The sequence below is a fragment of the Pseudorasbora parva genome, chromosome 22 (genome assembly GCF_024679245.1).
Source record: "Pseudorasbora parva isolate DD20220531a chromosome 22, ASM2467924v1, whole genome shotgun sequence".
Taxonomy (NCBI): domain Eukaryota; kingdom Metazoa; phylum Chordata; class Actinopteri; order Cypriniformes; family Gobionidae; genus Pseudorasbora; species Pseudorasbora parva.
Window position 1 is genome coordinate 32,151,327 of NC_090193.1, and position 12,232 is coordinate 32,163,558.

The 12,232-nt window shown below is 36.9% G+C and overlaps 2 protein-coding genes across 4 annotated transcripts; both read right to left on the minus strand.

Moving 5' to 3' along the window:
- Positions 1-1,293: 1,293 nt before the first annotated feature.
- Positions 1,294-6,343, minus strand: nxph2b (neurexophilin 2b). The gene is made up of 3 exons (XM_067431117.1): positions 5,716-6,343; positions 5,064-5,183; positions 1,294-2,703 (listed from the first exon to the last, which is right to left on the minus strand). Exons 2-3 carry the CDS (start codon positions 5,112-5,114, stop codon positions 1,969-1,971), a joined length of 786 nt encoding a protein of 261 aa, XP_067287218.1. The 5' UTR covers positions 5,115-5,183; positions 5,716-6,343; the 3' UTR covers positions 1,294-1,968.
- A 1,200-nt stretch (positions 6,344-7,543) lies between these two features.
- On the minus strand, positions 7,544-12,012 carry si:ch211-227n13.3 (uncharacterized). Of its 3 annotated transcripts, none has more exons than XM_067431055.1 (5): positions 11,905-12,012; positions 10,351-11,200; positions 10,190-10,265; positions 8,857-8,970; positions 7,544-8,275 (listed from the first exon to the last, which is right to left on the minus strand). In XM_067431055.1, the coding sequence occupies exons 2-5, from the start codon at positions 11,153-11,155 to the stop codon at positions 7,588-7,590; spliced, it is 1,683 nt and encodes a 560-aa protein (XP_067287156.1). In that variant the 5' UTR covers positions 11,156-11,200; positions 11,905-12,012; the 3' UTR covers positions 7,544-7,587. The 3 variants fall into 3 exon arrangements, with proteins under 3 accessions (XP_067287156.1, XP_067287155.1, XP_067287154.1); XM_067431054.1 differs by having other exon boundaries at positions 11,800-11,955; XM_067431053.1 differs by lacking the exon at positions 11,905-12,012 and adding an exon at positions 11,321-11,413.
- Positions 12,013-12,232: the final 220 nt, after the last annotated feature.

Consider the following 12,232-nt stretch of genomic DNA (forward strand, 5'->3'; position numbering starts at 1 on the left):
TCAAAGTGGCTGTTCTGTACTGAGAGTCCCTCTGGTAGCATATGAAAGATGCTAATGCTCGTAAAAAGATTTAATAGAAAATGTAGTACAGATTTGACTTTCAATGCTTAACCACAATTTTTTCTTTTTGTTCACAGCATCTGTGGATTATTATTTAACTTTTAGTTGTACAACCAGAATCTGCAGACAGTCTTGGGGCCTGTTGTATAAAATGTTGAGCCATCCTAAATTTGATCTTATGATAATTTCCCAAATGTATGTACAAATTATGCAGAGAATGAACATTTGCAGACAAAAAACGTGCATACACCCCTCCAGATGTGAAATTTAAACATTGCAAATGATCTTGAAATGAGCAGCTGAACAATTTTAGATATCCGCCTTGTAAACGCAGCCTAATTAGTCTTTCGCATGGGGGGAAAAAAGAGCGCCAGTCAATGCCCAAATCTCGAGAATAGTGAGCAACGATAATTGCTTAGATTTCCAAATACCTGTAGTACTCCGATTTTCTGCCACAAGGAAAAGTGCGTACATCTGCTTAGACCCTGACATGGTGCGAAGCACTTTTCCACGTCAAATACTGTTTTTATAAATATTAAATATGGACATTGGTGTGTTTTTTTAGCGCACACACACTTTCAAATGCATGTTTTATAAATGAGGTTTTGGAGTCTGTAAATAAAATACACAAGGGAGGGTTCTGGAAACTCATATCAACTTTTCTTTAATAACGAAACAAAATAATTTAGGATACAGTGGAACACATGGCTTCAACATTAATCTTAGTTATTGATTTTCTGTGAACACAAAATCATGTTGGCATGAAAAGGAGGGCACCACAAATGGCTGCAACACAAGATGGTTTATATATTTTTGTGTTCTGTTCTTGAATCTCAGCTTGTGTTGATTGGAAAATGTTTGTATTTTTTAAACTTCACATTGATGACGTCACAAGTCACTGATAAAGGGGTTGGGGTCATTGTGGAAACCGTAGATGTGTTGGACTTGTCCAAGCGCAAGTGTAAAGCCTTCAGGAGATCAGGTCTTACAGGGTTAGTGCACCCAAAAATAACAATTCTGTCATTAATTACTTACTGTCATTCCAAACCCATAAGACTTTTGTTCATGCTTGGAACACAAATGAAAATCTTTTTGATGAAATCTGAGTGCTTTCTGTCCTTCTGTTGACAGTCTACGCAACTACCTCTTCGATGCTTCTAAAAGTTAATAGAACATTAAACTAATTCCTATGAATTGAGTGGTTGAGTCCAAATTTTCTGAACAGACATGAAGGACAGAATTAAAATATGCTTTTATTTCCCATTTAAACATTGATCAGCAAACACAAACTCAACCTGCTTGATTAGCAAGAACAAACCTCATTGGTTCTTGCAGAAGCTCAAATATGCTGCTTAAAACAAGAAAGTTAAGTTAGAATGCTTGAGCTTCTGTTTACTACAACTGATGACTTAATGAATGTTCATACACGAGTAAAAGCCTGATTTCAATCTGTTCATCATTCAGTCTCTTCAGAAAATTAGGACTAAACTACTCAATTCATTTGAATTACTTTTACTACATCTTTATAAACGTTTTTGAAGAACTTGCTCAGATTTAATTAAAAAGACTTTCATTTGTGTTCTAAAGATTTTTGGATGAAAAACCCAAAAAATGAATTTGTCAAAATTACCCTCATTTTGTTCCAAACCTGTTTGACTGTCTTCTGTAGAACAGAAAAATAAATTGTGAAAATGGTAGAAATAATCAATTTTAGTTTTGGGTGAACTATTCCTGTCATCAATTGCCCTATAAGTACAAGTCAGGTGGAATAGAAAGAGTGGTTCCTCATCTGACCTTGCTTCCATTTATCCAGTTTTTTGTGAAACATGACAAGGAAACTACGGGCCAGAGAGGCTGTAACACTGAGATAACACCTCGGATACCTCAACACATCCAATCTAGACTGTGCTATCCTACAGAGGTATAGGGAGTGTCACTGTGGTAGTTGTAGTCTGGGCAGACCTTCTGTACTAGCTTGTAGTCTGCACTGAAGAAGTCAATGTAGATGCAGATGACCTTGAAAGGCTTGGAGCAAAGCCAGGAGACATGGCTTTGGGTCTGCTCCTGGAAACATACCCTGTTTGGGAAGTCGCTGCAAACAGACGTCCTCTTGCTGCGGTCCGTCTTCTCGTATTCCACTCGACAATTGAAGGCCTTGTTGTCTTTGGGTACCTCTATGGTTTCCTGTTGAGTGATCTCAAAATCGACAGCCTTGGAGGGCGGGACCAGACTGACGGACACATTGCCCAGGCCGGTAGAATTATGGCGGAAATAGACGCTGAAGGTTCCGTTGCCGTGGTCAACTATCTTTCCAGTAATGAGAAGGTTGAGCTTGACCGTTTTGATGTTTGAATGGAAGTCGCCCCAACCGAACATCTTCTTAAACTTGCCTGTTTTCACATAGGGGCGACGTTTGGCCCTAGAGAGGGTTCCTTCAGTATCAGTGTGGTTGGATAACCAAGCCCACAGATCCAGTGCCCCAGGGTCCTGAGCAGTTTCACGGCTCTGGCTGTTAGATTGGGAAGTGTGGGAGAAAAGCCGCAGGGATTTGAGAATCCCTGAACGAAAGCCGTAAGGGGAGACACTTTCCTCTTTATCACTCTCTTCCCAACCAAGAGGACTGAGCTCAGCGCCACATGTCACCTTCAAAGACAAAACCAGGAAGAGGACTGTTAACCGCAAAGGTTGTAATGCTAACATATTTTGAGAAAAATAAAGATTCCAATCCAAATCAATGGTTTATCTTAAAGTATATATAAAATGACATTCAAAACCCACTCCATTTCCATTAGGTGACCTATTTCTGTGGGTCTTTATCAATTGACAATTCAGGCACTATTTGGGGTTTCTTAGTTTGCTTCACTAGTGGAACCCTTTGGAGAACTGCCGTTTTATCTTTTGAAGGTGCTTCAAATATCCTAGTAAGGAACTATCCTTTAAGTCGAGATTGCTGGAGGTACCAATGATAGTGTTAAGCATTCTTGCAGAAACTGGTTTCCATTTTAAAGGTTCAGAAGAGAACTGCCCTTTTCGAAAGGGTGACTTCCAGAGGGTTCTACCAGTATAGCAATCTGAGGAACCCTATAATGTCTCAAGCATCTATACAAAAAAACAAAATAAAGATACTTAAAGCATCACTCAAACCAGAAAAATGCTCTAGTAAAAATCTGGTGGCGTTTTGAGGGTCAAAAAGGTTTTTAGGGTGCCTCGAATATCCAGACCAGAAATGTGTATTAAGAACGATATTTTGAGTTTAGATTTGATTTGGAGGAGTTGCATGCGAGCATAAAAAAATTATTTTGATTCAGTGAACATTCATATAAGGTTATTAAGGATTTAAGACTTCCTGAAATACTATAACCTAATGTGCATGTCCACCTTTACACCTCGGATGCAAAATTATACATGAATATCTACTACAGTGTAACATGAATAAAATTACAGCTAGTACGAGATGCATCACTACATAAATAAATCAAAACATAAAGGATGAGAAACTGAAAGCTACACCAGCCTTGTTTAAATGATGCAAACAGGATGTAACATCTTTGAAGCATAAAACTTTACTGCAATGCAAGTTTACTACTGACACAATGCACATCATCTACCTAAAGCATAAGACAGTGACACCCTCACACACCAAGCAAAACTGGTTCTTAAAAAAACAACCACGACTCCTAACGGTTTTAGTCTAGTCTCATATTAGTACTACAGCCAATCACTATGCACTTACTTAGTTAGTACTGTAAGCATGGTGAAATATGAATGAACAGAAAACTGCATAGAAAAGACCAAAGGAGGAAGATCAGGAAGATCTCCTCCTCTCTATCTCTCTATCTTTCAGCAAAGCTTAAAAGACTCTCTCGCACATACTTTCAAAGGCATAATTTTATAGAATGAAAGAGTGTATATATGTCCCACAAGGCTGTTTATCTCCCCAAGTATATATTCAGCTTTCTCCAGCATTTCCCTTTCATTTTCAGAGATAAACCAAAAGCGGGAAGATAATTAGGAGACAGATAATCTGTTCTGTACACCTCACAATTCAAACCTGTGATGGTGAATGAGAACTTAAACCTGAGCATGAAAAAGTATGTTTATTAACTTCAATATAATGCAAATTCATGGTCGTCCCCCGCACCCAAAAACAAAAAAACACTGACATTGTCTGGCGTGAAGGAAAGTCAAGAGATGCAAAGTATTTTAAATGAAGGAGTGTTACCAGAAATAACAAAAACAATGATCATAAATCTCTGAATATTTTTTCTTCTTCTTCAAAAATTAGAAATAGAGATTAGATTTATAAAGTAAATACATTTTATTACAGTTCAAAGATGAAAATAAGTCAAGGGAAATAGACATGATTCAAATAGTGATGGCAACGAAAGAAAAGTCTCTTGAGAGAGGACTTAAGGCTGAGCCATCACACGTCATTTCATCTTAAACTGGTTTCTGGACTAAAGCCGTAAATTAAACTTTGCGTTGGCTTTGTGAAGTCAATTCATATGCATTAAAATTAATCTTTGAAAAAAAATAATCATGCACACATTTTGTTCTCCTTTGAGAAATAAATAAAACTGATGGATTAAGCGCCCTGCAGAAACTGGATTATTTGAACTTAAATACATGAAATGAGACAAAAAGCCACAGCATATTCTAAAGACATATTTGGATTATCTAAACTGCTGTCTCTTTATGGTGAAGATAATCTACAAAAAACCTCAATAATTTATTATTAAAATAATTAATTTATATTTATTTATTTTTGAATTCATACCTACCTGTTTTCTCAAACAAAAAACAGCTCAACACTGACGACTGATAGTTACAAAGATGTAAGTTGCAGTGATAATAATAGTAATAATACACAATGTCTTTTTACATCTCTTACCAGTAATACACCCTGAGAGAAGAAAAGATTCATTAACTTTGGCAAACCAAAACCGGCAATAGTCATATATAATAGTCTGCTTTAATTGAAACTATTGAAATAAAACTCATACCATGTGTAAGCAGAGCATAAGCAGGGCAGAGTAACACTGGCACATCTTCATGAATTTTGAGTCCAGATCCGGGTTAATAAAGATCAGATCCACTCGTGGGAAGGTCTTGTGTCAGTATGCCTAAAAACACAAAAACCATCATGCTTAAAGATATGAGGAAATATATCACATTTGTGTTAAGAACAAACAAAAAAAACGGATAACAAGAAATGCTCAAACTTTACACTACATACTTCATGTAAAGGGGTTCATGTAATTATTTTAGCATGTCATTAACAAATAACAGGTTAAAATGTATATGAATGTATGAAAGAATGCATACATTATAAACGGTCAAATTTGAACCGCCTTTTTTGTTTGCAGATCTTGTGGTGTGAAAAATAAATTCTTAAAAAATTACAAATTCACCAGGTAAAATTAGGTCATAAAACATAACAGAAAAACATAAAACTACAATAATGTTGTTTAAGTTATGACACCGCAGAAAATAACTACTGAGCAATATTAATGAGCAAGAAGTTATTTTGAAAAGATCCTTGTGGTTACTTGTTGTTATAATTTTATTACATGAAAGAGCTGCAGTTAATAATTAATGTAGTGTGAGCAAAAAATAGCAAATTGTATTTAATATGTCAGCTTTAGTATAACTCACCCTTCTACTGTAGAATTGGACCCATACTCTCATCTCCGTGCGGTGAGCATCCTTACAGTGCCGTTCACAGATTGCATTTAGAGAGGATGAAGACAAGCATCGCTCCTCGACAGTCCAAACTCAAAGTGACCAGCAATAAAAAACTTTTTCACATTTGATTAAAACAATATAATCTTCTTCTTTACTCAGTGTGGCTCATGTCCAGCTGCTTTAAATCCGCTTAGCTCTGCTCATCTGGCTGCATGCCTTTCCTCTGCAACACTCACATATCCTAACACGATTATGTGGGGATCTGATTGTCCATCCAAAAGAAAAACAAATAATAAAACTGCTCTCTAAGCAGTGCCCAGGGTGAAAGTCCGGTTTTGCTGCATTCTTGTCCGCTCGCTCTTCCTAAACTGATGTTGTGTGATGGATCAGTGCGCTTTTGGGTTGTGACAGTGGAGTCACTGAGCCCAACCCCTCAACATCAGCACCAATAACAGCACACATTACCGTTTCAAGCTTTTTTTATGTATGTAAACCCATTTAAAACCACTAAGTGTAAACTCAGTGTTTAAAGCACTTTGTTGGTTCATAAAACAGACGAAGACATGCCTTGTGGGCAGAATTTATATTTTTTGATAAAACTGCTATGCCGAAGCATTCTGTCTCATTTTTGTCATGAGACTGCAATATTATATATGAGATACTAGGGTAGTTTCAATTTCATTGAACATTTCTCAGGGTGGCTTTGTTTTTTCGTTTTTATTTTTTATAACATTTTCATCTTGGTAATAAAAGCTATTAACCCAAAATAAAAATAAAAACACATTTACCTTATTCCACATAGCGTGCTACCAGGTCATGTTGTTACACTATATAGGCAAAGTTAATAACAATAGTTAAAAAAACATATATAATAATAATAATACATTTTATTTATAACGCACTTTTCATTCCGAAGAATCTCAAAGTGCAAATATATATATATATATAAAATGTATATATATAAAATATTTATTTTTTAATAATGAAATGCAAAACACCAAAAATGTAAAAGCAGCATCAAACCATTGTTTTCCCAAACAAATATTGCAATTTACAATTCTTTACATTGATTCAAAACATTTAAACTGCATAAAAACCTGCCCCAACCTTTACAGAAATTACCAGTTAAATTACTCTTTTGTGCCGTTTTGTTTTATTCAAAACCTATTACAAAAATATTACATTGGAATTACATTTAAGATGGTATAACTGCTAATGAAAACATATTTGTATAATTTACCATGACTTACCCATGACTCAAAGCCTACATTGTATCTATACATTAATTTAAATAATATTATATATTATCAAACAAATAAAATATATAAATTGCTGGGTCTAAAAGGATACGTATCCATTTAAACTACTGCGTGATAAAACAGTTTTGGTTAATTCACTGAAGAAGAAAAAAAAGAGAGAGAAATAGGAAGTCCTGCATTTTGCACAAATTCATGTTAGATGTCAAAACATCATGTTTAGCCAATGTGATATGTGTATTTGGAAAAAAAGAAAAAAGTCAGATGTAAGATTTAAAATGGTTCAAACAAAACTAAGTGTACATGCAAGTTCGCTAGGAAACACCGCCACCTTGTGGTTATTACAGTGACTGCAGTTCAAGCCACTGTGGCATTAACAGCACAAACATGCGTTTGTTGAAAGATTTATTTACTTATGAAAATACCGATGTTAGAACACAAATAAAGGAGCAATACAATAAATATTCGCCTTTTTTTTTCCGAGATCACATCTATTAATTTAAACAAGAAACCGAAGAAACAACGTGAAGGCAGCGATATTCAACTATACAACTACCAGAACTAATTACAAAACTCCCATAGACACTCATTTGCAGGACTCTTTAATAATCTGGTTCTGAGATTTCACCAGTGTGGCTATTAACATGGACTTGAAGTTTGGCTTCTGTACAGCTGGGATTGTATCACCAGAGGCAGACACTTTCTTCTGGTTCCCTCGCTTAATCTTATGCTTCATGCTGACAAGATCTGTTGGCGTCCTGAAGCCATCCGAATACTCAGACAACTCTTCCTGTTGCTCATACTGGAGACCATTCTGGCCTTCACGAATCTCTCCACGTTTATGCTGCTGCCGAGGGCTTCTCCCTTGTTTCGCAGTTTCCACGGCAACAGTTTCAGGCGTATCGTCAAACTTCAGCACCCGCCGCGTTCCGTCTGTGCCGTCAGACACTTCCTGCTTGTTCAGTTTGCCCCGGACATTAGTCCTCCTCGGTTTGCTGGAGGCATCAGTGTTCTGTTTGTGATCTGCATTTAATCTTGAATTCTGGTCATCTGCAAGCAGCTTCTCCTCCTGTGTCGCATTGATACTCAAGTTGAGTGGATAAAGCTGCTGAGATAATGTGTCATTTATGGAAGACTTTCTTTTCGCCGAATATTTCCACCCTCCAAGGGGCGGCCAGACCACAGCTCGTGGTCTCTTACGATGCCGTGGCTTTGCTTTGGTTATAGACAGGTCAGTCTGAATGGAGATCAGAAACTTGCAGCGACGCAAACTCCTAGACATACGCACACAAAATGACTTTACTTACTACTGAAATCATAGTACTGGGGTATTTGAGTCTATCTTTGAATGTTAACATTATAAGTTACATCGTGCTCATATAAAAACAGAAACAGTTGGATGGCTTAATGTGGTGAACTTTTAAAGTGCATCCAGGTTCACTATCACATTCGCTAATTAGAATGATTTCTGATGGATCATGCGACACTGAAGTCTGGAGCAATGCCTGATAAAAATACAGCATTGCAATCACAGGAATTAATCACATTTGAAAACTATTTTAATATAATATTTCACAATATCACTGTTTTTTTCTGTATGTTAGATCAAGCAAAATGCAGTCTTGGTGAGCAAGAGACTTCTTTCTAAGACAAAAATTTTTTTTCATAACTTTTGAACGGTAGTGATAAAAATTTGAAATAATGCTACTAATAAAAATCAACGATCATTAGAAAAATAGTAATGGAAAATAGGTTCAGCCATCGCTGAAGTGGACCACAATGAGATCTTAGTCCATTTTTCATAGTTCGGCAGTTTGAGTTTGAGTGATCCTGATAATAAATGACATTGACTCACCTCCACTGAAACACATGAGGCCTGGAGCAGTTCACTCGAGTTGTGTTGATGGCTGCAGAACCTGAGCCTTGTGCTGACAGCTTCCTGATGCGACTCAGGCTTTTCCACAATAATCTGAAGATCAACATTTACACAATTCACATTCAACCTAATTAACTGGATTATTAAACTTGCAAGGTGGGCTTTTAATCAAATCTGGCAGTCTATGCAGCATGTAGGAACCAATTTTTTTCAAGCGAGGGATAGAGTTGTGGGAAGGATAAGGGTATGTTTGGATATTCTAGCTCCACCCATTAGGCCCAAATTACATTCACTCCTCTTTGCTGGACGTCTAGCGAGGGTTAGCTACATGTAAGCTCCCTACATTTGCTTTGCAGCCTCTCAGTTTTTGCCTTATTTGACAGTTAATTGAGTCTTTATTTTCTTGATTATCTTCAGGACAGGATAAGCTTAAAGGTCTGGGTGTGGCCTACTGGAGTGTGGCCTGATGGAAGCACATGTTGCCTGTGTCATGAAGCCAGTTTCAATATCTACCCATGGGTGCGTTTCCCGAAAGCATTGTTAACCAACTATGGTCACAAATTGAGCTATCATGAGCAAAATAAGCAAGCTGACATTCAGTGCAATCTCTATTTTATTTTTAATACATGCAAATGTCATTCATGTCTTTTAGTTCGTCTAAAAGCAATTTTACTCTCTCTCCTCTCATCCAAGATGTTTGTGTCTTTCTTTCTTCACAGTCAAAGAGAAATTTAGTTTTTTGAGGAAAACATTCCACTTAATGAACTTTGATGGGAACCAATGGGTTGAAGGTTCAAATCAATGCAGTTTCAAAGGGCTTTAAAGGGTTCTGCCCGATCTCAAAAGAGGAAGTATCTTATCTTGCGAAACGATTAGTCATTAAAAAATAAAAATAAATAAATAAATACTGTTTAACCTAAATTGAGGATCTTGCGCTGTCTACTTTGTAGACAATGCCGCTAAGACAAAGAAAGCATCACCTACGATGCGACTTACAGGACAATTTGATTAAGGACAGTCACTACACAGTAGAAAGGCAATCTATATGATTAAAGAAAACAGTGCTGTGGCATTCTCTTTTGCCCAATAGATAGGGAAGCTTTAACAATCTTGCCTTTTAAAACGCCTGAATGACTTGGGACATTTCTTGACAATTCTCTTAAGTAAATAGGCTTTTGTTGTCTGATTGCCAAGTCTTTTAGATGTTAAAAACCTTATAGTTGTTGTTCTTGGAAAGCCCAAAACCAGCCTTTCTAAATTAAATCTCTGTCTTTTTAACATCAGTTTGATATTCATTTAAAACATAACATACCCCTTCTCCCGATTGGGTCTCTGAGGGTGCCACTTCTTAAGGAGAATCCACTCATCACAAGATAAAGACGCTGGATCTAATACACAAAGAAAATAACATTTTCATGACACAATAACAGGCACTTTATATCAAACATAAATATCAACATCCGAAATGCTTACTCCTGTCTCTGCTTTTCTTTTTTGGGGTCGGCTGTCTTCTCATTTTGGTGAAAAGACTCTCGCATTCTTTACATCTTACTGTATCAACAGGATGACAGGGCGAGCTGGGACCCGATTCCACCGTGAGATCAGTGCTGGATTCGTCCAATACAGACTGTCCTCGAGACTCAACAGAGCTTCTAGGCCTCGGCTCAGAAGTGTTAGCCATCAACCTGAGTTTACCTAGAGTGTCCTCGGCCATTGCACCTGGAGCCAGGGAGATCTTCTGAATGCTTCCATATTGTGGTTCCACAATGGAAAGCAGCCTCTCATCTTCTTTACTCAATAGGCATGATGCACCAGCTCTACTCTTCTTTTTTGGATGCTTCATATCATGAATAACAGACACATGTATATCTTCAACACTGTCTGATTGGCTAGAGTTGGTGTCACTCAACACCACAGAGATGTTCTCTGAGACATTCTCGTGCTCACGCTGTTGCTGTCGACCTCTCAGGGCTATTTTGCGCTTCAGTTTCATAGAGGCAGAATTTTTAATTTCTTCAAGACTGTCTGATTGGCTAGAGTTAGTGTCACTCAACACTACAGAGATGTTCTCAGAGACCTTCTCATGTTCTTGCTGTTGCTGTCGACCTCTCGGGGCTGTTTTGCGACGCAGTTTCATAGAGGAAGATTTTTTAATTTCTTCAACACTGTCTGATTGGCTAGAGGTGGTGTCACTCAACACCACAGAGATGCTCTCGGAGAACTTATGTTCTTGCTGTTGCTGTCGACCTCTCGGGGCTGTTTTGCGACGCAGTTTCATAGTGACAGATTTGGTAGTGACCTCACTGAGAACCAAGATATTCACCTGTGATAAAGTAAAACCAAACAACAACTTAACAAACAACTATATTTACTGACATAATATACAAGTTACTAAGTTAACAACTCTTCCAGGTAACCTTAAAAGTTTCTAACTGAGTTCTACCTCACTGAAGCATCCTGACTCTTGTCTTTGAGGAAAGTTAGTGAGGTAGTAGTAGCATGCCCTGAAAACAATAGTCATCAGTGACTAAAACACAGTTCGTTTTATGACTAACAAGTTTTGGGTGACTGCAAATCCAAAAAGCATAAAAGTAACACATTTGATTGACCAATGCCCCAATACTTTCAATCTTACTAAGCTACATTGTGTACTGTAAGATAAATACAGTAAAAAAATTACATAAACTGTTACCATACTTTAAGTATAAACTTTAAATGTACTCTTTTAATAAAGAACTAAATCACCCCACCTTACCTTTAAAATATTTCCCAGAACTCTTAATTTAAAAAAAACATGTTATTTATCTGTACGTTAACTTACTCTGTTCAGGTTTCGGTTTGTTACTTGATTGTTTTGTAAAGCTTTTGGTACTAGTTAAATAACAGTAACATTTTAGAATAAAAATCGAACATATTTCTTACTCTCTCTCGAAATGTCGATAGTCCGTTTGCTCTAACATGTCCATCGCTTTAAAACCGAGTTCTAATCGCATCGATAAGCAGCGAAAACGCAATTTTTCTGTTTACCTCAAAACTGCTAGATGGGCTGTTCACGCGCGATCACTTTCAAGCCTCGCGCGACTTGTCATCATCAACCGGAAACTGCAGTTCTAGAGATCGGACATAGCAGGGCGCTGCAGGCTATTTTTTAATTATTATGGCTTAAGAAAGATTAGTTAAAAATATAATCACAATAAGGTAATTAATTCACATACTGCTTAACTTAAGACAATATATATTTTAAATATCTGTAAATGTATACTATTAACTTCTTATATATTCTTGATTACCCACGATTCATTACAATATTTTTAAACATTATAATAACCAGAGAAATCCACAACATACAGCCAGG